Source organism: Nuphar pumila, chromosome 2 (assembly GCF_984573655.1).
Source record: "Nuphar pumila chromosome 2, dmNupPumi1.hap1.1, whole genome shotgun sequence".
Taxonomy (NCBI): Eukaryota; Viridiplantae; Streptophyta; class Magnoliopsida; order Nymphaeales; family Nymphaeaceae; genus Nuphar; species Nuphar pumila.
Genome location: NC_143250.1, coordinates 100722033 through 100749078, shown reverse-complemented (window position 1 = coordinate 100749078; position 27046 = coordinate 100722033). Strand labels below are relative to the sequence as shown.

The 27046-nt window shown below is 37.9% G+C and overlaps 1 protein-coding gene across 1 annotated transcript in view; it reads left to right on the top strand.

Annotated features, from left to right (window-relative positions):
* The first annotated feature begins 17407 nt into the window (after positions 1 to 17407).
* LOC149846393 (uncharacterized protein At5g01610-like) overlaps positions 17408 to 27046 on the top strand; it is a 66715-nt gene continuing 57076 nt past the window's right edge. Inside the window, exon 1 of the mRNA XM_089996335.1 lies at positions 17408 to 17628. Coding sequence (XP_089852461.1) covers positions 17542 to 17628 — 87 coding nt within the window. The 5' untranslated portion in view covers positions 17408 to 17541. The remainder of the gene's footprint in view (positions 17629 to 27046) is intronic.

Genomic DNA, 27046 nt, shown 5'->3' with positions numbered 1-27046 from the left:
AACTAACTAACAAGGAACAAGTTATGGAATTAACTAAGAACAAATAACAAGAAATAACTAAACTAATTAATTAACAAAGAGGAAAACATGAATATGGTTTATGCCTGATTAGACTAATGTATTATTCTAAGCAACTAAAACATGAATATAACTTGATTACTAACACTAATTAACTACTGCTGACCGACTTGTAATCTAAAAATAAAATTAACCATTAACTAATACTCATGTGAATGAATAGTACACTATTCAATCAAATAAAATAAAATAAACCTTACTCTATGTTGTGAAATAATCCTATCAATTCTAAACTGAGCTATAAAATGATTTAAGCAAATAACATGATTAACTTGCTAACACGAAATAGATTGTTCTTGCTGTCATATCAAAATTCGGTTAACCTCAATAGCATAAGGGCACACAGTATGCCATGTATTAACCGGATAGGCAATCCGATCTGTCAATAACGACAGATCTGATCATCTAATCACGCACATCCAATGGCAGCAAAAAACAAAAAATTAAAATACTAACAAACTCTAAAACAACCTATACTGCACTACTATTGTTTTACATTTTTTTTCCTTTTCTTCTTTTTTTTTTAAACAATAACCAATGACTATCAAATATGATATGCTAAAAATGAAATAAAATCAATGCATGCAAGATGCCATGAAGATGATAGAAAAAAAATCAATGAATCTAACTATGATGCATGCAAAGCTCCTAGATACTATGGAGAAGGGGGAGAAGAAGTATACATTGTGGTTTACCTCCGATGGAAGGGTTGAGAAGAAGAAGTTGGCTTTTTCGTTGCAACCGAATGAACTCCGCTCTCTCTTCGACAGAGGGGATGAGAAGAACCGGCGACGATGAAGTTTAGAAGAAGGATTGAAAAGCATAAGAAGCAAGAAGAAGAAGGTAGGCAACCAGTAGATCGAATAAGGGAAAGAAAGAAAGAAGGGGAGGTAGAGAGAGAGAGAGAGAGAGAGGTGAAGGCTACAAAGAGAAAAAATGTGTGCTTTGGCTAAAAAGTTACTATTTATACTAAGAAAATTAGGTTAACAAGTTTTTTCAAAAAACTCTAATTTATTTTCAAAAATTTCAAATAGGTGCTTTTGAAAAAAATGTGTTTCACAAAAATACATTTCCTAAACTAAATAATATATGACTTAAACAGTTCTAAGCTAATTAGAACACTAATTAAATGTCCTAAACAAAATTAAACATTGAAAAATGCAGGGAAGTATTTAAAAAGTGCACTTTTTCTTTTATTTTCAATTTAAATGCAGTTTCTCAAAAATACCAATAAGACTGGGTTTTTAACATGATTTTTCAATGGATCATGCATAAAATTGAATGAATAAAATGCAAAATATATGCATGATCACCATTCCATAAGCAAGTTGTTTCATCTTAGATGACTCAAACTTTCCTCATTTAGATTCAATGGTACCATCAACCTCTTGCTATTCCTGAGCCTAAAGAAACTTTCATATGTGAACCTTTCAAATAACAAACCGACCATAGAGTCCTCTCATGTTTTTATTTAGGCAAGCTAGGTTTAGGTAGACCCCTACTAGTTATTATTCAATGTACCACTGAGGTTTAAACCTCGTCCCACCACAAGGAGACGTGCACTGATAGCTCCTACCAACCATGTGGAGCCCGTATTGGTAGAGTCCTCTCATGTTAGTTATCAAGGATATGGTGTTTCTATGTTTCCTCAAATTCCAAGCTTAAAACTCGCCTTGTTATAGGGTGCTAGTACTACATTTCAACCATTTCTATGGTCTCGTTGGGTCCTCTATCTTTGAATAAGCATTTTCTTTGCTACATATCATTGACATTTCTGGTAACCATTTCACTGCATGTCTCCCACACAAGTTATGAAAATTTTAAGGGTATGATGAAGTACAAATGGATGACTCAACCTGTAGTTGTATCTTATGAAAGTGATAATCAATGTTAGAGACCAGAACTCGTCATCTACCTCACCTATCAAAAGAGCAAGTCTTGGTGAGTCCAACAAAAGAGAAATAATTGATGAAGAAAGCAAGTTCACCACAAGAGGAAGTCTTGAGTCCATCAAGAAGGTAAATCTCGAAGACCACACAAAGCAAGAAGAAAAGATCAAAATAGAGGTTTTTGGAATTGGCATCAACATGAGAAATATCCAAGAGAATATGGAAACTAAGTTTCCTAACAAAGAAGAAATCCCTCACATTCAAGGAGTTTTCAGATTTGATAAGAATGTAAACTTCCTAAACAAAGTTTGACTTTGTTATGTTCCCAACAAAAAAGAAAACTCTCCAAAATGTTGTATGTAGTCGAATCTATAGATAATAGAGGTCTTCTTTCTTATTGTCGTTGTGAGAGACAAATAGAGAATCATATTGTGAACATAGAACCTTGAAATCAAACTATGTTAAAATCTTTTGTGAGCTAGTTTCATTTTAAAGTCTGGTTTGATGAGTCCAATTATCTCATACTATATTAGAGCCATAACCACCATCATTGTTTATCTCATCCATTATTGTGTCAACATCATTCATAGAGAATTAGTAGAACAAGAGTGAGCTGTCTTCTCTTTCTCTTCTAATGCTTCTTGCACCAAATATGTTCTAATATTTCCTGAGCACTAAGATCACCACTGACAACTACGTCTTATGGGCCTCCCAATTCAAGCCCCTGTTGATCTCTTATGATCTATACGAGTATATTGATGGCTCAAAGATCAAACTTGTTGAGTTCATAACTCAAAATGGGAAGCAGATTCCCAATCCCGAGTATGTCGTTTGGAGGAGACATGACCAACTATTGTTAAGCTGGATTATCTCTTTACTGTCGGAGGTTGTCCACACTCAAGTCATGGATCTTGACACCTCCTATGAGGTATGGAAGCTCTCAAGAAGGCCTATGTTGCACACTCATGTGCAAAAGTCTTGCAACTTAAAGAACAACTTCAATGCTTTAAAAAGGGCAACAAGAGCATTGATGAATATATCCAGAAGATTAAGTTGATTGTGCATCAACTTGCAATTGCTGGAAAACCCATCCAAGAAGAGGATTTGATCCTTTATATTCTTTAGGGTCTACCTCATGAGTATGACTCCTTTCAAGTGTCAATCAACACCCACTCTGAATCCATCCCAATTAAGTTATCAGAACTTCACAATCTTCTTCTTTCACAAGAAGCTTATCTCTCTAAAGCAGATGAACATAAGAGAGCTTCATGAAGCTAGCTTTGTTCAAAGAGATGGCAATCGAGTCAACTATCATGAAGGTCGAGGTGGACAAGGGCAGTTTAGAGGACATGGCAGAGGTGGTCAATTTTATGGAAGGGTGTCCAACACTAATCAGTTTAGAGGACAGGATTCATCAAGTGATCATGGCAATTCAAGGCAGCAATATCTTGTTTATCAAATTTGTGATAAGACTGACCACTCTGACAATACCTGCAAATTGATTTTAGGAGAAAGTCAAAGTGTACCTCCTCATGCTTATCACACTACTCATGTTGTGTAAGGGGATGATACATGGTATCCTGACTCAGTCACCTCTCACCATATTTCACTAGACTTGAATGTCGTATTAACTCATTTAGAATATCAAGGTCAAGACTGTCAAGATTGGTAATGGTAAAGGTTTAAAGATTTCTCATATTGATATATAGTTCTATTTTTAAATATAGAAATTTTAAATTTATTGTTAGTGATATTATGCATGTTCTTAAAATAACAAAGAAACTGCTTTTGTACAAAGATTCAAAGAAGACAATAGAGTAGCATTCGAATTTCATCCATCTTATTGCAATGTGAAGGACATCAAATCTGGACATGCACTTATTCAAGGGAAAGCAAAAGATGGTCTTTACTTTATAGATTATTTTAGTAATTTTAGTACTAAAAATGCTTATGCAGAAGAAAAAGTTGATTTTAATACTTAGCATAGTAGGTTTCGACATGCTAATTTAAGAACTGTTCAAAAAGTTATTCAACAGTTTGGTTTGGTTTATATTAACACTGATGTTCATGTGTGCTCTGAATTTTAGATGCACAAGTTACCCTTTTCTTGGGTTTTCTATGATAATCTTGAGCCTTTATAAATTATATTTTTTGATGTGTGGGGACTAGCCCTTATCTTGGGTAAAAATAGCTATAGATATTACATAATTTTTTTTTATGATTTTTAAAAATATTCTTGGCTTTATCTAATGAACTACAAATCTGGTGTTGTAAATATTTTTTGAAAGTTTAAAGTCTTGGTTGAAAATATGGTTGGAAAGAAGATTAGATATTTGCATATTGATGATGGTGGTGAGTATAAAACTCTTGACCCTTTCCTCCTAACTCACCTGGGATTAACCTTGTTGTCAATCTTGGAGAATTACCAAAAGTATTTGATCAACCTCATAATGTCACCCGTTCACCTGTGCCACAAAGAACCCATCATATGATAACTTATGCTCAAGATGGAACACTCAAGCCCAAAGTGTATTATGTTTCTAAACATTCTTTTCCTATAGCCCTGTTAAGTGAACTTACACGAGATCAGAAGTCATCTTTAGATAGGTAGGCAATCAAAGACCCTAAATGGCAACAAGTCATGCAAGAAGAATATGTTGCTCTTATGAAAAATAATACTTGGAAGCTTGTCCCTCTAAATAAGTCTTGCAACCTTGTAGGCTGCAAATAGGTTTATAAAATTAAAAAGGGAGTTGGTGAAACACTTGAACGATATAAAGCTTGTTTGGTTGTCAAGGGTTTTCACCAATAAGGAGTGAACTTTTTTTAGACCTTTAGCCTGATTGTCAAACCAACCACTATTCACATTGTCTTGTCTATTGATTTGAGTGTAGGATGGGAGGTCAGACAACTTGATGTCAATAATGTGATCCTCAATAGAATGTCAGAAGAAGATGCGTATATGATTCAACAACCCAATTTTGAAAATCCAAGGTTTTCTAGTTTTGTTTGCCAATTCAATAAAGCCTTGTATGGTTTAAAATGGGCTCTATGGACTTGGTTCCAAGAGTTGAGTAATGCTTTGATTAAGAAAGGATTTGTCAGCTCTAAAACAGATCTTTCATTGTTCATTTGTCATAGAGATAACTGTAAATTTTTATATTGGTATATGTTAATGATATTTTAGTGACTGAAAATTGTCAGACTTGGTTGCTTCTATTGGGAAATAATTTGCTTTGAAAGATCTTGACAGGTTGCTTCCTTGGTATAGAAGCAATCTATGCTCAATAGGTTCTTTTTATCTCCCTACTTATGATGTCTAACATGCTTGACGCGAAATCAATTTCTACTCCAATGGATACCTCACTCAACCTCTCAACTACAAGTCTACAAGTGAGAATAGTGTTAATAAAGTATGTCAAATTATGCATTGACACACTGTTGAACACTAGGGCAGTTGTTAAACGCATCTTATGGTACCTAAAATTTATTATTCGATATGGATTGTTATTGAGGCCATTAAAATCTCATATTATATCAGTTTATTATAATATTGATTGGGTCGGCTGCCCAGATGACCATTAATCAACTTCTGGATATGCAGTCTATCTGGGTCCAAACCTAGCATCTTGGAGTTCTAGAAAACAACAGTGTATCTCGTTTTAGTACCGAGGCTAAGTACAGGATTTTTGCTACTGTTGTAGTAGAAATAATGCGGGTTCAATTTCTTCTTCACAAGCTCGGCATTGAGATACCTTCTCCACCGGTTATTTGGTGTGATAACGTGAGTAAAACATATCTTGCAACACATCCAACTTTTCATAACCGAAGCCAACATATCGAAATTGATGTCATTTCGTTCGTGAAAAAATGGCTAAGCAGCAGCTGTGTATTCAAAACTTGTATTGTTGATCATATCTTGACAAAATTCTTGTTGGTCTCCAAGTTTCAATATTTTAGGTCCAAGGTCAATGTCACCTATAGGACTTTGAGCTTGCAGGAGGATGTTAGAGACTAAAACTCGTCATCCACTTAACCTGTCAAAAGAGCAAGTCTTGGTGAGTCCACTAAAAGAGAAAGAATTGATGAAGAAAGCAAGTTCACTACAAGAGAAAGTCCCAAGCCCAAAAGAGAACAAATTGGTGAAGAAAGAACGTCTACTGCAAGAAGAAGTCTTGAGTTCATCAAGAAAGCAAGTCTTGAAGATCACACAAAAGCAAGAAGAAGAGATCAAAAGAGAGGTTTTTGGAATTGATAAGAATTTAAACTAAGTATCTTAACAAGGAGTTTTTAGATTTGATAAGAATGTAAACTAAGTTTCCTAACAAGGAGTTTTTAGATTTGATAAGAATGTAAACTTTCTAAAGGAAGTTAGACTTTGTTATGCTCCAAAAAGAGGAGAAAACTCGTCAAAACGTTGTATGTGGCTAAATATATAAATAATATAGGTCTTCTCTCTTATTCTCATTGTGAGAGACAGAGAGTGGATCATATCATGGATGTAGATCTTTGAGATCAAACCTCTTTAAAATCTGTTGTGAGTTGGTTTTATTTTAATGTGTGGTTTAACGAGTCAGGTTCTTTCACAATCAGCAAGCATTGTCAGTAACAATCAAAGGACAACTTCAGGTATGGAAGATAATTCCCATTTTAACATCCACTAATTTATCCAACAATTTATTCACCGATGAAATTTCAGAAGTGATGGGGACGTTAAAGGGGATCTATGCATTAAACTTGTCGAGGAACAATTTCACATGTCCTGATTCCAAAATCTCTGAGCAGTTTGCAACAAATAGAGTCCTTGGAAAGCGTTCCTGTGGAGGATTCTGTTTCTGCGAAAGAGGTGCCGCGGCTTCCTCTTTCGTGACATGCAAACGGATCCTAAGTCTGAGGTAGTCCAAAGGAAGTGGTGATACCTGACAGCCAAATTCTAGACACAATCCATTTCTTTGCAACTACGAGGCACTAGAATCCCGTAACAACCTCACGTGACACCTGGACACTGTGAATATTTTTTTTCTAAATAGATTTAAGAAAAGCCTCCATAAAATACCATTTAAATAATCATCTCAAGATTAAGAAATGAAATGGGTTTCAACACTTCGATAAAAATATCCATATTCATTTACAACAAAATGTGAAGTTCAAATCACGCATTTCATAATTACAACAAAACCCAAAATCCCAAAAAGTTTTTCAAAAGGAAGTCCAAGAGAATCTGTCAAAATCCACGAGCCTTCAGTGTCCACTTCGCTCTATTCCGCCTTCGCCTTAGTCCCTGAAATTTTTAATAACGATAGTACGAAACAATTTATCGTCGTACATGATCACTAGTGAATATGAGCCGAACCAAAAGTTCATTTGTAAAAAATCCTTAATTCTCAAATACGAAGAGTCCACTCCTCTAGTAGGAGTTTGACCTTTAGGTTTACTCAACATAAGATAACAACTCAAAAGAGTCGACTCACCCCAACTGAAGTTGACTCACATACCAAAGAGCACACACACATATATAAGAAACTCAAGAGGAATCAATCCTGCAATCCCAGGAGTCGACCCTAAGAAATAGGTCTAACATCAATTTCACAAGAGGAGTCGACCCTCCCGTCATAAGGGTCGACTTTCAAAATAGAAAAATTATAGCTACATTAAAAAGGAATTGACTACTTCAACATAGGGATTGACCCTTAGGTGCCTCACGCACCATGCTAAAAAACGGATGCCATGTGGACCAACATATTTAATTTTTGTTGTTTTATATGAGATGCTTAACATACACCTTTTGTTATGATCCTGCGTTATATCCAAGGAGCACCACTCTCCTGGCCTCTGTGGGCATTTTTGACTTTGTCCAAGGGTGTTTATTCAATCATTTCCTTATATCTTTTAACTATTGAAAAATACCACGACACTTGCACCAGAGATGCGGACCATTTGTTAAGGCATCCCTTTCCCTATAATCCAAAATACAAGAACCTTATTCCTTTCCGAAGTCAATGTAGTGCATTACTAGGCATACTGCAGTAGCTCCAACTCTGCCCTGAGTATCATAGTTTGAGTCCCCTAATCTGTGTGGCTAGGAATGGTCCATGATTGACCAACTAGCATTACACGCTTTGCCAAAAGCTTGGTGCTAATGCTCGTCTATCTTTGACAAGCATGCTCAAACCACACATTTTGGCGAACACGAACCAAACTTTTAGTGAAATTCGTTCTTATTTATTTATTTTTTATGCATCACATAACCTCGCAATATTCTCTCTTGTTACTCGAGGTCAACACCCGAACATGCTTTTGTAACAAGATAACTCTAGGGTCATCATCCTAAAATACCAATTGCATATTTCTTTTCCTCATTGATATTATCATCTTTGTAATACCCATAACTGAAACATGGAACCTGACATCTCAATGCAGCATACAACACGCAATAAGAAAAATATGTATTTATGCATGACATGGTTCTCTAAGACCAACTGAAATCAAATACTACCTTATTGCATAAAGATTGTTCAAAATTCATTAACACTGATACTAAACATGCATATATAATTGTTCAGGCTTGCATCCATCAAAACCCAGGCTTAACAACCTGTACACGAACTCAGAATAACAAGAAAACATATTTGGAGAACTCACGAGTTGACTCTGGAAGTTTAGGGGTCGACTCTATATACACAGGAGTGCTTCTGAGCTCACAGGGGTCGACTCTTGCAATGTAGAGGTCGACTCCAAGGTTATCAAGGTTCGACCGTTACACTACAGGGGTCGACTCACTGAACATGAAGATCGACTCCTATGTTAAGACAAAAGAAGGAACAATCCGAAAAAAAACTTCATAACAACAATAGCTCAACATGGATTCATGTTCAGATTTTATTCTTTTACACAGAGAATTAAAACTACATAACAAAAAGCTACAAAAACACATGCTAAACTAGATTTCAAGTCATATATTAAGCATAAACATTAGTTTTTCATAAATCTACCATTTTCTAACATGGTTCCATAAAACACATGCTTACGAAACATCTACATGTTGCATACTTCCTATAAGTCTTTGGAGTATGGCATTGTACCTTTCTAGAGCGTGCAAGAACACCCAAAATAAAAATCCAGAAACTATTCAAGTTCAACCTCAATTTTGCAAAAATTCTTCGACGTACTAAAGCACCTCCAAAAATGAATTCAACTAGTTCAGCTCCTACTCTTACCACAATCTCAACAAGGTTTGGGAAGAGAAGAAGAGGGAGGTGAGTGAGAGGGAGGTGGAGGAGGATTCAGTTGCAGGGTTAGTGAAGGAGAAGAAGGTTTATGCGTAATGAGTTATTAAGTTAACTCTAATGAAACCCCCTTATATAGGTTAAGATATGTTCAGTTGATGAGGGTTGAGCTATCTCTGTTAATGACAACTGCTCCTACTAAAATTACCCATTTAACCTAACAAAAATCAAATTTTCTATTTTTTCCTTTTTTAGCAAACTTAATTACAAGACTACCATTACTTATAAAACCAATATCTTTTTTAAAAATTCCTTTATTATCCCTAAGACAAAAATACCTTGACTCTTTGTTAAGAATACCTGGCATGTCCCTTGCCCAAAAAGCCCATCATCTCTTCAAAAAATGATAATTATGCCCTCGAATCCAAATGGGGCCGATCTAAACCCAAATTTTAACTAGTTTGAGATTCAAAATCATGAGAAACAAATATTTATTGCATATAAGACATTTGTAACCCCAAAAGCTCACAAATAACTCAAAATATGTCTATTTTATATGTTTGAAAAAGTTATGATGTTACAGTCTACCCCTCTAACAAAAAAATTTTGTCCTCAAAAATTTAGATTAAACAAAATCATCAAAGGTAGGGGTAACACTCTTGAATCTTAGCTTTGGTTTCCCAAGTGCATTCTTCTAGGCCGTGAAATTTCCACCTGACCTTAACCAAATGAACAACCTTGTTTTTTAACACTTTCTCACGGTGATCTACAATCTGCATTGGTCGCTCTTCCATCGTCAAATCCCCACATACTTTTATATTCTTCTGATGGATGATGTGAAAAGGATATGGAACATACTTTCTTAGCATCGATACATGAAATGCATTGTGTACCTGAGCGAACTGTGGCAATAGTGCAATCATATATACCGCTGATCTAATTTTCTCAAGAACCTCTAATGGATGAATGTACCTTGGGCTCAACTTGCCCTGCTCACTTAATCTGAACACATTTTGAGTCGGTGCAATCCATATAAACACATGGTCTCCAAAGCCAAACTCAAGTTCTCGACATCTCCGATCTGCATAATTCTTTTGTCTGCTCTGGGCTATCAATAGGCGTTGTTGAATTATCTTCACCTGATTCGAGTAGTGTTGTATAATCTCAAGTGATTCGATCATCCTATCACCAATGTCACTCCAACAAGTCGACGACCGACATGGCTTCCGTAGAGAGCCTTAAACGTTTTCATTCTGATGCTAGAGTGAAAACTATTGTTATACACAAACCCGACTAGTTTCACATGTTGATCTCATTTGCCTGATCATTCCAGGACACAAGATCTGAGCATATCTTCTACAGTCTAGATGGTCCTCTCTGACTGGCCAGCTATCTCTGGATGGAAAGCAGTGCTAAATCTCAGGTTCGTCCCAAGGGCCTTCTGTAACCATTTTAAAAAATGAGATATAAAATGAGGATCACGGTCAGACATGATAGATTGTGGCACTCCGTGCAATCTGACAATCTCCTCAATATAAAGTTCTGCTAAACCTTCCAAAGTCTTACTTCAATTGATTGGTAGAATATGTGCAAACTTAGTGAGTCAGTCCACTATTATCCAAATAGAGTCGTTATGTCTATGAGTCTGCGGCAACCCAATCATGAAATTTATAGTTATGTCATCCCACTTCTATTTTGGAATATCCAAGGGTCTCAATAAACCTCCTGGCCTTTGGTGCTCTAGTTTTACCTTTTGATAGATGAGACACCTCGATACAAAATCTGCAACACTACGCTTCATGCTGCACCACAAAAAATTCCTCTGCAAATTTTTAAACATCTTCATACTCTTCAAGTAGATGGAGTACCTAGATCGATGCGCTTCGACAAGCAATTCTTCCTTCAAAGATGGGTCATCAGGGATCCACCATTTTCCATGAATTTAATAATCCTATTCTAGACACACGTGAATCAAGACTCTGGCTTACTAGCATCATCCTTGAATCTACCAAAATAAGGACTTCTCTACTGAGATTTGGTGATCTTGTCCAAAATTTATGGTCTGTCAACTATGTGTGAACACCACACACTATCATATTCCTCAATGATCAACTACCAATTAATAACATCCTTCAAAAAGTCCCAACTCAGACCAGTCAAAGTCGATAATGATGCATTTCTACTCAGAGCATCTGCCACCGCAATCGCCTTACCAAGGTGTTATGAGATGGAAAACTCATAGTCTTTTAGAAATTTCAACCATATCTTTTGTTTCAAATTCAACTCTTTCTACGAGAAAAGATACTTCAGACATTTATAATCTGAGAACACTTCAAATTTATCTCCATATAAATAATGTCCCTGAATCTTTAAAGCGAAGATGACTGTTGCTAATTCTAAGTCGTGCATACGATAGTTTCGTTCATGAATCTTCAATTGCCTAGAGGCATACACAATAACTCTTCCATACTGCATCAAAACACATCCCAAACTTGTGCCTAAGGCATCGCTATAAACTACGAAGACTCCCAATCCACTTGGCAAGGCCAATACTGGTGCAATAATCAATCTTATCTTCATATCTTAAAACTCTCTTCACATTGGGGCATCCATACATATTTGACTCCTTTCTTTAAGAGCTTAGTTAAAGGAGTTGCAATCTTTGCAAAATCTCGGATAAATCTAGGATAATATCCTATGAGTCCCAAGAAACTTTGAATTTCTGTGACACTCTTGGGTGGCTCCCATGCCAATATTGCCTCTACTTTTGTTAGATCTACCTCAACACCTTTACTTGATATTATGTGATCCAAGAATCCAATACGATCGAGCCAAAATTCACACTTTGAGACTTTAGCATATAGTTTATACTCTCAATGTCTCCAAAATGATCTCTAAATGGATCTTATGTTGCTCTTCATCCTCGGAGTATACTAAGATATCATCGATAAATATGATCACAAATTAATCCAAGAAGTTTCTGAATAATCGGTTCATCAAATCCATAAAGGCAGTTGGGGCAATCGTCAATCTAAATGGCATAACTAGAAACTCGTAGTGGTTATATCTAGTCTGAAAAATAGTCATCAATATATGGTCTGCCTTGATTCACAGTTGATAATAGTCAGACCTGAGATCAATCTTGAAAAACACTTTGGTTGACTTCAGCTAGTCAAACAGGTCCTAAATCCTTGGAAGTGGATATTTATTCTTAATCGTTACTTGATTCAACATCCTATAGTCGATATGAAGCCTGAAGGATCCATCTTTCTTCTTCACGAATAGTACTAGTGCACCTCAAGGTGATACACTAGATCTCATAAAGCCTTGATTCAACAACTCTTGCAATTGCTTCTTTAATTTGATCAACTCTGCTGAGGCAATACAATATGGTGCTTTTGAAATTGGAGTTGTTCTAGGTACCATATCGATAGCAAACTCGATCTCTTGATTTGGTGGTAAATCAGGCAAAACCTCCTAAAATACATTTTCAAAATCTCGAACTACCCTAATTCTTTTATCGTCATCACATTGCGATTTAACATCATAATACTAGCAAGAAATATCTGACATCCCTGCCAAGCATACTTTTGAACTTTCAATGCATAGATCAACCTCTATTTTTAAAAGTGCCCAAAGCACTGAATTTAATCACTAGGTAGTCGGGTCTCTCCAACAGGACTTTTCGACCGTAACACTGAAGACTCGCAAAATGCGTGTACAACCAATTCATGCCAAGAATTGTCATACTCTACAATCTCTATTAGAATAAGATTTGTTGAGAACACATTCCCTCAATCAACACATCAACATTCAGAACAAACTACACACAACTTGACTTCACTCCTAGGGGAGTAGTCACCTCAAGAGATATATCCAACTCCTTCATTGGTAAACTAAATAGTCTAGCAAAATCATAGGACACAAAGGAGTGTTTAGCAGCCGAATTGAACAAAACATGAGTAGAAAAATCAACGATGGCAATAATACCTTCGATCACACAGCTACTCGAGCTCGTCTTCTCTGCGGTGGTTACGTATAGACGTCCAACTGGCTTCTTCTATTATTGGACCTATGGTGGTGGATGATGGTGCTGATGTTGTAGTTGGGACTACGTCTTATTTTGGAGACAATCTCGAGCTAGGTGCTCCAACTTCCTACATTGGAAGCGGGAGCAGGTCTCAAGTGGGCAAGGACGCCCATTATGCTTTCTATGACACTTCGGGCAAACTCCATCAGCAGGTGATCTCTGCTCATATGGCTTCTTCTGTGGGTGTTGCCTCTTGAATGTTGTAGCCATGGTGACAAATATCACGATATTTACAAAAAACTTGCAAACAAATATGAGAAAAACTTTAAAAGTTTTAAACGGCTAAATCTTGCAACATTTATAAAATCTCACAAGATTTTTTTTTATAATTTCTCACAAAAATATCATGAGATTTACTAAATCTCGCGATATATCACCGACAATTTTGTATCACTTTTTATGGGTTTTTTTTTTCATGGTTCTTTCAAAACGCAAAAATGAGTATTACTCATTTTGCTTTACCAAGTGTTGGTAATGTATTTAAACTCTACCAAGTCTCTGAGCTTCTCTGCGAGGGGCAACTGCAAACGTGATTGCGAGCGGACAACTAAAACTGAAGCGTATCTCTCTCTCTCTCTCGCTCCAAAGTAAAAACATGGACCCTACAAATTTTTTTGGCAGGGCACACTTGCAACTCTTGTGATTCATGAATTTTCTGAGCTTTTTGTGATTACAACAATAATCACAACCAAATGACATTTGAATTCTTCACTGAAATTGCTCGTCCCTCTTGTGACCAAAGCAAACAAGTTCTAAGGGTATGTTTGAATCACTCTCCCCCTGCCCGAAATGGGACGAAATGGATGCGGGGGACATTGATTTCAACAAATGTTCCGAACATCCACTGTATCCTTAAAAAGGTGTTATTTTTGTAACACCCCTCCCCTTGTTACAAAAAGAACATGACACAGGAAACACATAAAAAAAAATTGAGGGTACGGGGCCCCCCGACTCTCTTTCTCTCTCCTTGGCAGCCCCGTCACCAGTGTCGGGGTCAGCGACACTGGGGATGAGGCTGCCGTTGAGGCAATGCGAGGCCGACGAGGTGATGCGAGGCCATCAACGAGGAGATGCGAGGCCGTCGGGGATGAGGTTCTCACTTTTCTTTCTTCCTCCTTTCTTCTTCTTCTTCTTCTTTTATTTTAGTTTGAATCAAATTTCTTTTAGGGCATTTTTAGGTTTTCATATATGAGGGTTTTCTTAGATTAAGGGTTTTTGTTTGATTTTCATATATTAGGTTTTTGTTTGATTTTATTGATTAGGGTTTTTTCTTCTTGATTAGGTTTTTTTCCATTGATTAGGGTTTCTTCTTCTTCTTCATTCTTCCCCATCAGACAAAGGATATTTGTTGGACTTGGAACAAAAAGAATGGAACGAACATAACCAATGTTGTGTTCCATTCTAATTGTTCATTTTGTCCAATCTTGGACAAGCCATCAGGGTATGTTTGATGCACGTCCCTTGCATCACGCGAGACGAAATCACCAAAAATTACACATTTTGTAACAAATGTGAGACACAAGAGATGCGCGGAATGCCTTTTCCAGGACTGGGAACAAAGTTAAAAAAAAAATACCTCGACGGGGGCACCCAATTCTCTCTCTCCCCAGAGGGCTGTAAGAAGGATCCTTCACCGTCCATCTGCCAACAATGGCAATAGAAAATACTCCTCTTCCTCCCTTCACGCAGATGACCGTGAGTTTCCCTTCTTTTTGAAGGATCGTTGACGGGTGTGCGTGCAGATGAAGACGAGGATAGGGATGTAAACGAGAGGAGGGAGTATTACTTCTCAGATTTTTTCTCTCGTATCTGTATCTTTTTTTTTAGTAAGTCCTCTTTCTCATATAAGGGAGAGATAAGGCTGGCGGTTTCACCCTCTTGGGTAGCCATCTACCCAGCCCGCAGTGGGACTTGCCGATTTTCTCTCTCAGTAACTGTTTCACTGGCTCAAGCTTATCCAGATGAATGCAGGATAATGTGAGAGAGTGCCTTCTTCTAAAACATCTAATACAGTCTTTATACAGTGAAAATAATTGCTCCCTGCATTAGGAACTCTGTAGTAGTCTTTACTCATTGCTCTTTACCGTGTTTCTAATCCACTAACTGAATCCGTGTTTGATTGACTAAAGTCGCCTAAGGATAGTCCACATGTATTTCTCTTTTGATGTTTTTTTCAGTCTTTTGTCGATTACCCTCCAGCTCCATAGCTTCTTTTAGCTTGTTTACAACATTATCCATTGTAGGCCTCATGTTAGCAGTCTGATCTGTACACTTCATTGCTATCTCTGCAACAATACGTAGAGAACTGTTATGCTTTATTCCTTGTCTGGAATCTGGATACCTTTGGTTTAGAAGATTGAAGCACTCGAACTAATATAAGAATTACAATGGTTTTATTATTTATTTCAATTAAGCCTATTGAAAAGTTGTTATTTTTCTGTTTAGTGCATAATTTGTGTATTTGTGGGTCTTCTTTTACTCTTTTTATTTGTCTTTGGGAAGGATGCTCTGAATAAAGCAAAGACATTTGATGAGAAACTTAATTAGACATCCAATGATTCAGCTACTGTTGCATCTATTGACCAGAAGATTGGACTGAGTGAGAAACTAAGCATTGGAACCGCTGTTGTCAATGACAAAATGAGGGAGATGGATGGACGGTTTCAATTTTCCGAGAAGATTGCTGTACCTGAAAAGAAGGTAAACACTGTTGGTTCTGCAATCATGAGCAATCGCTAAAGCTGCTGAAGATGTGAGCCTTAAGACCAAGGAAAAGGTTGAGAAAGCAGACGAAGAGAAAAAGGGGAGTACTTACAGGGAGAGGACCGGGATGATCTGGAATTTTGTCCAGATCCATCTGGATGAATCAACGGATGAGCCTGAAACTCTGCCACTTGATAATTCTAGTGTATAGGTAAGCTTGACATTATATGAAATTAGGTCCAATGTGTTTACAGTGTAACCATAACTTGGGGGGATGTTTTTGTTGTATTTGTTTCTTATTCTTTTTGCCATGGGACAACTTCTTTCATACTCAATAAAGGGTTGGGACCTTTTGTGTGTCATACTCTGATTTTCCGTCGTACATATTGATCAAGTTACTGTTTATTGTTTGTTTTGCTTCTTTTAAAGGGCATTTTTGCATTTCCTGGTTAACTTTTGATACCAATTATAATGGCAGGGTATGAAAAAAGTTAACGTGTAGTTGTTTTACATACATTTTTGTATGTTTTCTTATTTGGATTCAATTTGAGATCCATATTCTCGAAAATTTCATATTCGAGAAAAAATCCATGATTTTAAACAATTGAATCTATATCCGGAACAAAAATCCATAATAAGCTTGTTAAAACATGTAAAATAGTGGGTGGATCAATTCATATGATCCAAAATGAAGTAATCTGATCCATTATCTATGACTATCCAAGTTGTCTGCACGTCATCAACAGACAAGGGACATTTAGAACACAGTATTCAAGTATGGTCCCAACAAACATTAGACTTGATACAATTGTTATGAAACTAACAAAACCAGTGTTCTGTCGTTTTTTTTTTCATTTTGTCCAATCCTCGACAAGCCATCAAACAAGCCCTAAGATACTTGGACTCTCAAAGTTTCAGAGTTCTTAATGCCAAACATTCTCACCTAAGATATCCAAACGTGTTATAAATTATTTCTTAAGAATTCAAGGTGCTCTGTAGATTTTCTCAAGAAAACAATGTATAAAACATTACGGTAAATTAAAAACTCCAAAAATAAATTGCATTACAACATTAATACAACTTTTCATTAAGAAACTGACTTTTGCTATAGTTTTTTTTATTTTTTTTAAATAAGCTTTTCAATGGCTTTCGGTTTTAACCATTATTTATAATTATCTCACATTTCTAAAATATTACATATATGTAATTAGGATTGTGGAATGCCAATATTTGTGATTATGATTTCTAACATGCATGTCACTTATCATGTGGTACGCGTATCTTTGTGACGTAGCTGCCGAACCGTATTTAGTGCTCAGGCTGTGAAGCGTTCATAAACAGAAAGAGGTCGAAACCTCACTTTCTAAAAAATGAAAGAAAAAATCAAATAAGAACGAAGAAAAAAAAAACAAAAACGAAAAAAAGAAAAGAAAAGAACCGGTAAAATCAAGGAAAGCCTCATTGAAGAGGCAGATCTCTCCTTCCTCCCCCATTTGATCCCGCGGAACGATTTAGGGTTTTCCTTGGGGCGAATTGGGGAAGGGAGGAGTCGATCATGGATCAGATCCTGAACAAGGTGGGGACCTACTGGTTCTCCCAAAAGGCCAACAAGGAGATTTCCTCCGTCGGAGATGATCTCAACGTATGACAACAATATCTTCCTCTCTTCTTATTGTTTCCTGTTATTTTGATGAATGGTCTTCATGTTAGGGTTCTGAATTTCGATACCCATGTTTTCCTTTTTCATCATATTGATTTGGGGCATCTTGGGTTGTAATTCTCTGGTTGGTGCTTGATGTTTTGTATGGTTTGATTGACATGAAAGCCATGGACTTGATTCTTGTTCTTGAATCTCGTCTCCTTTTTCTTTTTCTCTGTGGTGTAATGAATCCCAATTTGTTTAATTGTCCTTGGCGCTTCTCATAATGATTTTGTTCAGCGTTTATGGTTTGCTGCCAATTGCGTCTTTTCGAGAATTGAGGCGCGAATGTAATGTTTTGGAAGTTTCCTAAACGTTTCAGAAAAAGTGGGATAAATGGGGAAACTGGGTTACATTTCAGCATGCAATTTCCGAACTTCATCTTGGTTTTTCTTATACAAATGAAACGCTCCCCAGACAGAAGGGTGTTCCTTACGTCCACTCTTCCCCATCACCACCCGAGAAAGGAGAGATAGAGAGAATGGGATGAGAAAAAACGGAACTTTGAGTTATTCTACAAGAAATTGGAAAAAAAGAAGATCAAACGACGTTGTGACTTTCGTTTTGCGTGTTTTTTTTTTTTTTTTGGTTTTTGTTTTTGAACCTACACGTTTTATCTTTAGCTTCTTGACCTTTTAAGTTTTAGCCATCCTGCATGCTGCTCCTCGGCTGGCCTTTTAGAATGCCACTCCTCTTGGAGCTTGTTTTTCCATGCTTTGAGTCAAAGACAATTTGATTCTTTATGGTCTTTGTGTGAAATTTTGGTGTTTATGTTGCAACCACTTGCTATCTTAATTACTTTATTGATATAATTCAATAACAAACTCGGGGTTTTCTTTGTTGGAGATGGATTTAAATTTGACCTCTGATTTGCTTATTTCTCTACAATGAAGATCACCGGGTTTTCTTCTGTTATTTACATACTGAATTGAAGTTTATGAGAAGCACATCATATTTCTTCCAATGTCAAGTTTGGGTATCTTTTATCAACTTTCCTGTGCACACGAGTCTCTGATGTCTTTGCACCTCATTTACTTGGTACCTATATTTTCTCTCTTTGGCATACTCCTATCGTGTGATTGTATTCTGCTGCTCTCCACTAGTCTGGATTAGTGCCTTCTGAAGTATTTGCCTTTATACTCCAAAATACCAAGTGGGATTAGCCTCTTGTTTAGTGCAAGTTTGTTGGTTATGCCCCATATAGTGTATTTGTTCTTGTGATATCAATATTCATGCCTGTTGTTTCCTTGATATATCTTAAAGCTACGTCCAAACATCATCCTCTGTTATTCCATATGAGAAGCCTGTCAATTTAGTGACGAACCACCTATTCTGGAAACTGTAAGATATGCACGATCATAATATGAGAATATTGCTGTTACTGATCATTATTGGCTGTTGCCATGTATTCCTAATCCAATTATGTTTGTTATGTCACAACTTTTGTTTCTTTATCACATCTAGTTGGTTTCATGTCACACACCTAGTCTCTAGGGAATGCCAAATTGCAATTTAGTATTGTTAGCAGTCTTGGACTATCCTTGCCAAAGATACCCAAGTAGGTATTATGGTTAAGAACTCCAGACAGGAGGCTAAGGTTGACTTAGATTGGGGTTCTATACAAGGTGACCTGAGCTCTTTCAAAGCCAGTCTACGGAAGCCTGAAATGCCTCTTAGGTTTGGTCCATTCTGCTACATCCTTGTGGAGTTACTTGAACTTATCTCAGAACAGGATGGGCCATCAAGAATGTTTGGCACATTTGTAACCTTAAGTTCGGTAATAAGGGTTCAAATATGATAGCTTGACTAATTAGAGTTATGCTATCCTAACCAAAGGGATCTTGGGTTACGGGGCTATAACCCAGCTTGACTATATTACAAAAAAAGGGTTTAGTAATGCCTTTATTTTGGTGGTTGAGATTGTATATGCTTGTATTGTCTATGTTGTTGAATGCTAAAAAAATTGCCTTTGCGAGTGTATGAAAGAGGTGGGCTGTGAAGCCTCTACCTTTAATGGAATTTAAAAGGCATGAAATGGCTCATGTGCATTATTAAATTTATGATGAAAATATGTGTTTTCCTTCTTATTTAGAGAATGATATATTGTTCTGGAAATAAGTATCAAAGGGGATGTGATTAGATGTACATCATATGGCCCACAAGGGCTCCTCACACCTGGCTGGGTGGGTCAGCTTAAGGCGTTCAAGTTGAAGGACATCATGAGTTCAATGCCCAAGGTGTGTGCTCTTTGTTGCAAGACCAAAGAGATTGGGAGACTTTCCTGGTGGGCAGAGGAGTGGTACTCAGAGGTTTGGTACACTCTTGAGGGGGGTTGGTGATGGGACGAATAACAACATCTCCAACTGACTGCACGGGTGGTTTCCTTCATCATTAAGAAAAAGATCATATGATTTGTCCATAGGAGGCCTTAGGTCACGATGTTTTCTGCATCTTCTTCGTCCAGGAGTTTGGCTTTCTATGTCATAGCCAAAGTGGAATTTGATGAAGTCATTCAAGATTTCTGTTGCAAGAGGCCAAAAATGTCTAAGTCTATATAGACTTCATTTTAGAAGAGGAAGGACCATATTTGATATCAGGTTGTATACTCATAAATTTGCTTGGGTATCTTTGGTATCATGAATTTTGGCAAGAAGTTTGATGAGTATTAAGGCAGAGCTCTTCACAACAGCTAAAGCTTCCATTCACATATCTCATATCTAGATCCCTCTGCTATTTGCCCATTGGGCTGTTAATTGCATGACAGAGGGGGGTTTCTCTTCATTGATATTGAAGATGACCTAGAAAGCACAAATCATAAGGTGGATAGAGGTTAAGTTGTACCCCATGAAGCACAAATGGATTGAATTAAAATGGAGCAGTTGGATGTGGTTGTACTTAGTGATGTATGCAGCTGAGGCATCCTAACAGACTGAGACATTTGAACCTTGTTCCTGCATGACCCGATCGATTTGATCAGGCACTCGTCATCTATTTTCATTGTTCAATTTTTTACGACATGAAAAACCAAAAGCTCTGCCCTACATCTCTATCTATCCAAGGGATGGAGGGGTAGAGGAAGGTTCCCTTTGATGTCCCTTCCAATCAAGAATTGGGGCTTCACAATCACTAGCCAATATAATAAGGTTTTTCTCTCATGCCCTTCTTCGCTCATGGTTCAATATTTTGGTTCCCTAGGCATAGATGAACCACACCAATCCATCCCAAACTTGGTGGTTAAACTCTACTGCGGTGACGATACTGTAGGAGAGGTCCTGCAGAAAAATAGCTCGGTGCCAGGATGATAAAAAGCTTAACACCTCTTTTCCTTATTAAATGAGAAGGTTGTCTTATTCAAAACTCTAATTATGACATTTCTCTCTCACTTCACACCTCAGAACAATGCACTATTCTTATAGAGTAGAGAGAAACACACTTCTACATCTTAATCCGAAATAAATTGGTTGAGTTGAGGAAAAGTTCCTTTTGGAGGGTACTCCCTGGAACAAATCCAGTGGAGACAGGGTGGGGCCTTTTGAAACTAATCTCTTATAGATTGTGCGTATTGTACGTTTATGTTTACAAGCTAGAGTTCTAGCACATGAAAGTTGAAGTATATAATTTATTCAACACAAACTGTGTTTTTTGAGGATCCACTGTGATAATGAGAGAGATTTTTGCATATCCACCCGAATCGAGCAATAATATCAGAATCCGGCGAATTGGCCCAAACTGATTTACTAATAGGATACCCTGATACATTACCAAATTTTGCTTTAACCAACGATCCAATCAGAGGAAAAATCGGGACTATTGTATAGAATCTCTTAATAGTAGTATCAATCATAAATGAATTCTCTAGTATTTGACTTCTTATCACCCATGGCATTAGTCGTACACCTGAAAGATAGCCCAGAAAATACAAAGAATGATTGGATAATTCGTTTATATGAATCCCAGTTCCTGTATCTATTTGGTCAACAAAGAACTGGCTCTTTATCAATGCACTGAGAACACCAGACTTGGAGACACCTATTTCATTAACCCATTTTCACTAGTAGCGAGCCAATGGTCTATCTTAAGTTGTAAGATCTAAGGATAGTTATTTTTGGCTGGATTTATTTCATTAGATTGCAGAATTGTATTCTGGATGTCAATCTTGGTTCTTCTTCTGTAGTTTGAAATAATCATTCTCATTGCATATTCACCAAGTCATGGGGCTTGAGATTGTTTACATCTCCCTTCTCACAAATCGTATTTTTTTTGAGGTCTTCATCCATGCTTGCTTATTAAACTTACTCTCATGTTCATAACCTGAAACATTCCAGTATCATGAGCTTCTGAGCTTTCAAACTGATTGATGATATCAAATACAAGTATCACCATGTGGGGTGCTTTCAATTAAGTTTACCTTTATTACTTCCTAGCATATTATCTGCTATGTGTGAGAGTTGTTCCTCCTATACTTTTTTTGTCTCAAAGACCACATAGATTATATGCTACAAGTATTTCGTCTTCGTAGAGGCTGTCAGATATTGTTAAATTGCATATATTAGGATTTGTATATATATATATAAATATGCATATAAATATGTATATATATTTTCTGTCATTGTAATAGGTTATACTCATTAGGGGTATTTTTATCTTTCAATCCATGTAATAGACTGTATCCACTAGGGGCACTTTAGTCTTTTGTAGGGATGGCAATGGACCGGGGCGGGGGCAGGGGACAAGGTCTCCACCCTTGCCCCTTCTCAAGATTAGAACCTCCATCCCTGCACGGGGATGGATTTTAACCTCCACCCCCGCCTTCATCCCCGTTTCATGTCCTCCATCCCTGGCTCAAACGGGGATGAGGCGGGGCGGGCCCCGTTTCCCCGTAGTCTATTGCCATCCTTTAGAAGGACTGGGGATGGGGCTAGGCGGGGATCATGGCGGGGTGGGGAAAAGTGTAAGTCCATCCCCGAACGGGGATGGATTTTAACCTTCGTCCCCGCCTCCATCCCCATTTCATACCCTTCATCCCCGGTCCAAATGGGGCGAGGCGGGGTGGGGCCCCGCTTTCTCCCGGTCCACTGCCATCCCTAGTCTTTTTTATGTTTTTATTTTCTTCATTTGTCTTTTATTTTCCTTGTAAGGGCTTAATAGTCATTGACCAATATAGCTGTTGGGAGCTCCCAACAGCTATATTTATAGCTGTTGGGAGCATCCCAACAACTCTAAGTGGTCTCTTTTATCTATATAAAGGATGCCTCTCCCTTTATTAAGTATGCTTGTTCTCAAGCATATTTGAATATATAAAATCTTATATTTTTATATTGTGTTCCAAGCGTATAAGATGTGTATTTTCCATTCCATTACATAGTATCATAGCCTTGGTGCTCTATCATTGTATTGTGTTATTGAAGATTGTGTGGTGGACCGTGAATATCAAAGGAGCGTTGGTTCGTTGCTTTAGAAAATGTGCCATCAAGTTCTTCATATTTTCTTCTTCTCTCCTTGTATTCTCTCTTTTCTCTCTATCTTTTTCTTTACCTCCATGGCCGACAAAGAAGTTGTAACCGTTGTTCCCATCAAATTTGATGGGATCAACTACAACATGTGGGCCACCGTGTTAAAAGAATCCTAGTGGGAAAATAACTATGACACTTAGTTGATGGTTTTACACCAGAACCTCAACCTATTTTCACCAAAAATATTGTGGGAGAAGATGGTGAGACTAAAGAGGAATCTCTTAAAGGGAAAGGGAGAGAAAAGACCAGAGTTACCAGAAGCGCCTAGGCATACGGGGAAGCGCACTTCCCCGAAGCACGTTTCGAAAGCGCGAAATGTTGCACTTCCGAAATGCGCAGGGAAGCACCTTTTTTTTGGGAAGCGCGCTTCCCTTTTATGGGAAACATGCTTCCCCCTTTTTTTCATTTTTTTTTAAATTTTGTCCTCTTTTTTCGCTTCCCCCTTGCTTCTGGTTCGCTTCCGAGATGGTTCGTGATTCGCTTCTAAGTCGTCCCACGCTTCCCGCTTTCTAAAATTTTGAAAGTGCATCGCTTCCCGCTTCCTCGACTGGCAACCATGGAAAAGACTCTCTCGGATTATAAAAATGAATATAAGGCATGGAAAGTAGGTCAAGCCAAAGTTCTCTCTCTATTTATAAAAAACATGTGTGAGGAACTAAGTCACATGGACTCTTCTAAAGGGTCGTCGCACCCGCGTCGACATGACGTGGGTGCGGCACCCGATGCGGTCAAACTTCCCTGGGTGCAGTCAACCACACTCAAGGTTATAAGTGTTCAGAAATAGACTCAGTCAACTATGACCGAGTCCATTTCGGTCCAAAAAGGAAAAATTTAAACATGTTTTAAAGGGGGGGGGGTTGTGTTAGGGCACATTTGCGCAACCCCCCCCCCCCCCCCCCCCCCCCTTTCTCCATCCTTCCTCTATGCCTCCTGTCCCTGCTCCTCCTCCTATCGATGACGTCAACACAACGTCGGTCCTCCTCTTCCTACCGACAACGGCGACATTTAAGCTTCTTCCTCTTTTTTTCTTCTTTCTTCTCTTCCTCCCTCCACCGTCTCCTCGCTTTCTCCTCCTCCTCTCTCTTTCTTCTTCTTCCTTCTCCCCCTCCTCCTCTCTCTCTCCCTCATTTTTGCAAGAGCCGAACTCAAGTTTTGGTTTGGCTCCTAGGTTAAGTTATGTTGGGTTCAACATAACCTAAACCCATGCCTGGGTTCGGCTTTGTTGAACCCATGCCTGCTAGTTTGGGCTCTTGGGTTCAGTTGTTGCTAGGTTCAGCAGAGCCGAACCCATGGTTGTTGGGTTCAGCAGAACGTAAACTCAGGCCTGCTAGTTTGGGCTCTTGGGTTTAGCAAAACTGAACCCAGGGTTGCTGGGTTCGACTCTGCTGAACCCATGGTTGCTTTGCTGGGTTCAACAGAGCTAAACCCATGGTTGCTGGGTTCGGCTCTGCTGAACCCAGGCCTGGGTTCTGAACCCAGTGTTTGACTTGTTTGATTGTATGCAATTTGCTTTATTTGTACTTCGTAGTTAATTTGATTTATTGCATGAATTTATGCACGATGAATTGATGATATGATAATTATTTTTATTTCATTAGTAATGCTAATTTAAAAGTGTTACAGATATATATATATATATATATATATATATATATATATATATATATATATATATATATACAACAACAACAACAACAACAACAACTACGCCTTCATCCCAAAACAATTGGGGTCAGCGATATGAACCAAAAAAGAAATTCATTTTGGGTCTTCCACATGAAGCCTTTTCCTCCAATCATTTCTATCCAACGCCATGTCCTCGTTGAGGTTCAAAGCATTCATATCCTTTCCTATCATCTCCATCCAAGTCTTCCTATGCCTACCCCGACCTCTTTTAACTAATATATTTTCCCATTTCTCCAACCTTCTAACTGGAGCATCATTAGGCCTTCGCCGAATATGTCCAAACCACCGTAAACGATTCTCTCGCATCTTATTTTCAATGGGTGCAACACCTACCTTCTTACGTATCTCTTCGTTCCGAATATATATATATATACCCTCCATGCACCCAAGTTTTTTTAAAGTGCCGCATCGCCGTACCCGCACCCTCACCTATGTGACATAGGTGAGAAACCATGCGAGAACATTCTTAAATTTGAGAGAGCAGATAAGGCTTGGACATTTATCAAACAAACCTACACTCAAAAGGATGGTGCCCATAAATGGAAAATTTGCAACAAAATCTATAATTGTAAACAAGGTGACAAGAGTGAGAGAATGCTGTGAATCTTTGAAAAGACTTTGAGACCAAATTGATAAAATGTGATTAGACGTCACTGGATTGGATCCAGATTCGTGCGTCTGATCACATAATCATGTTGTATATTGTGTAATGGCATATTTTGTAAATTTTTTGTACTTTAAACCCAATGTATATTAAGTTGCATATAATACTATTAGGGCACGCCTATTGCAAGTGTGGCTGCCGTTTTCTGAGCATCTCCCTCTCTCTTTCTCTTTCTCCCTATTTCCTACATAAAGCTAACTCTGGTGGCTTCCACACATCTGATATTCAATTTATTTTCATGGTATCAGAGCCGGGCTGCGGATTTCTTCCAAAAGGTATGCCCATAAAAATCTGAAATTTGGTCTTCTAGTCAGAATCTTCCTTCCTTCCTACTTCTTTCTAAACCTTCTTCTCTTCTTTCTTTCATTCCCTGCCAATCTGTTCTTTTTTGGATTTCTTCACTCAAATAGCATATTATCCTCTTTGACGTCAAGCATTCTTTTAAAACCTAAAAATCTTTTTTGATGTCAAAACAGTGTTCGTTTGTTTTTAAATATCCTAATCTGAAAATCCCACTTGTTTTGGTATTAAACCAGATTTTATTTTCTGGGATCTGCCGACTGATCTGAAATACTCTTCTTTGTCGACATCTCTTTATTGTTGAATCCATTATTTCTTTTCAGTGTTTTCGCATATATTCAGTCAGCATATATATAGGCATCACCTTATTGTATTAACAGGCCTGGTTGCAGGGATCGGACTGAGTCCGGAATAGTGCCTTTTTCATTCTAAAAAAGGCACGTTTTGTATAAAAACTACAGTTTTTCCTGCTTATTGGCCAAATCTGATTTCGCTGCTACATATTAGTTCTTGACTGAATCAGTCCTAATCTTCTTTTCGTTCTATCATAACACTCTTCTCCTTTTATCAATGGATTCTTCTACCTATGCTGGACTCTCTTTGAATTTTTTAAGCCAGCCTTTGTCACATGGGTGCAGGTGCGGGTGGGACACGGGTGGGGCGCAATTCCAAAAAAATTGGACACGGGGACTCAGCTATATATATATATATATTAAAAATATATATATTTTAAATATATATAATTATATATATAACAATAAATTAACACATAAAGATTGTAAATTTTAAAGCAAAAATAAAAAAGCAATTCTTAACAACACAAACTTATCAAAATATAACACATAAAGAAGCCCCCCCCCTCCCTGCACCCTCTGTTCGCAGAAGAGGGGCTCGGCCCCTCCCTTTGCCTTCGATTCACAGAGGAGGGGGCTCGACCCCTCCTCGTTTCCCTTCTGTCCGGCGGGGCAAGGCTGGGCTTGTCAGCAGAGCCCCCTCCTTCCCCCACTCCTACTTCTTACCCCTGCGATAAAAGGGAAACAAGGAGGGGCTAAGCCCCTCATCTGTGAATCAGAGGCACAGGGAGGGACCGAGCCCCTCTTCTGCGAGTAGAGGGTGCAGGGGGGGAGGGGACTGCCTGACATAAGTGAAACGAGGAGGGGCCAAGCCTCTCCTTTGTGAATAGGAGGCACAAAGAGGG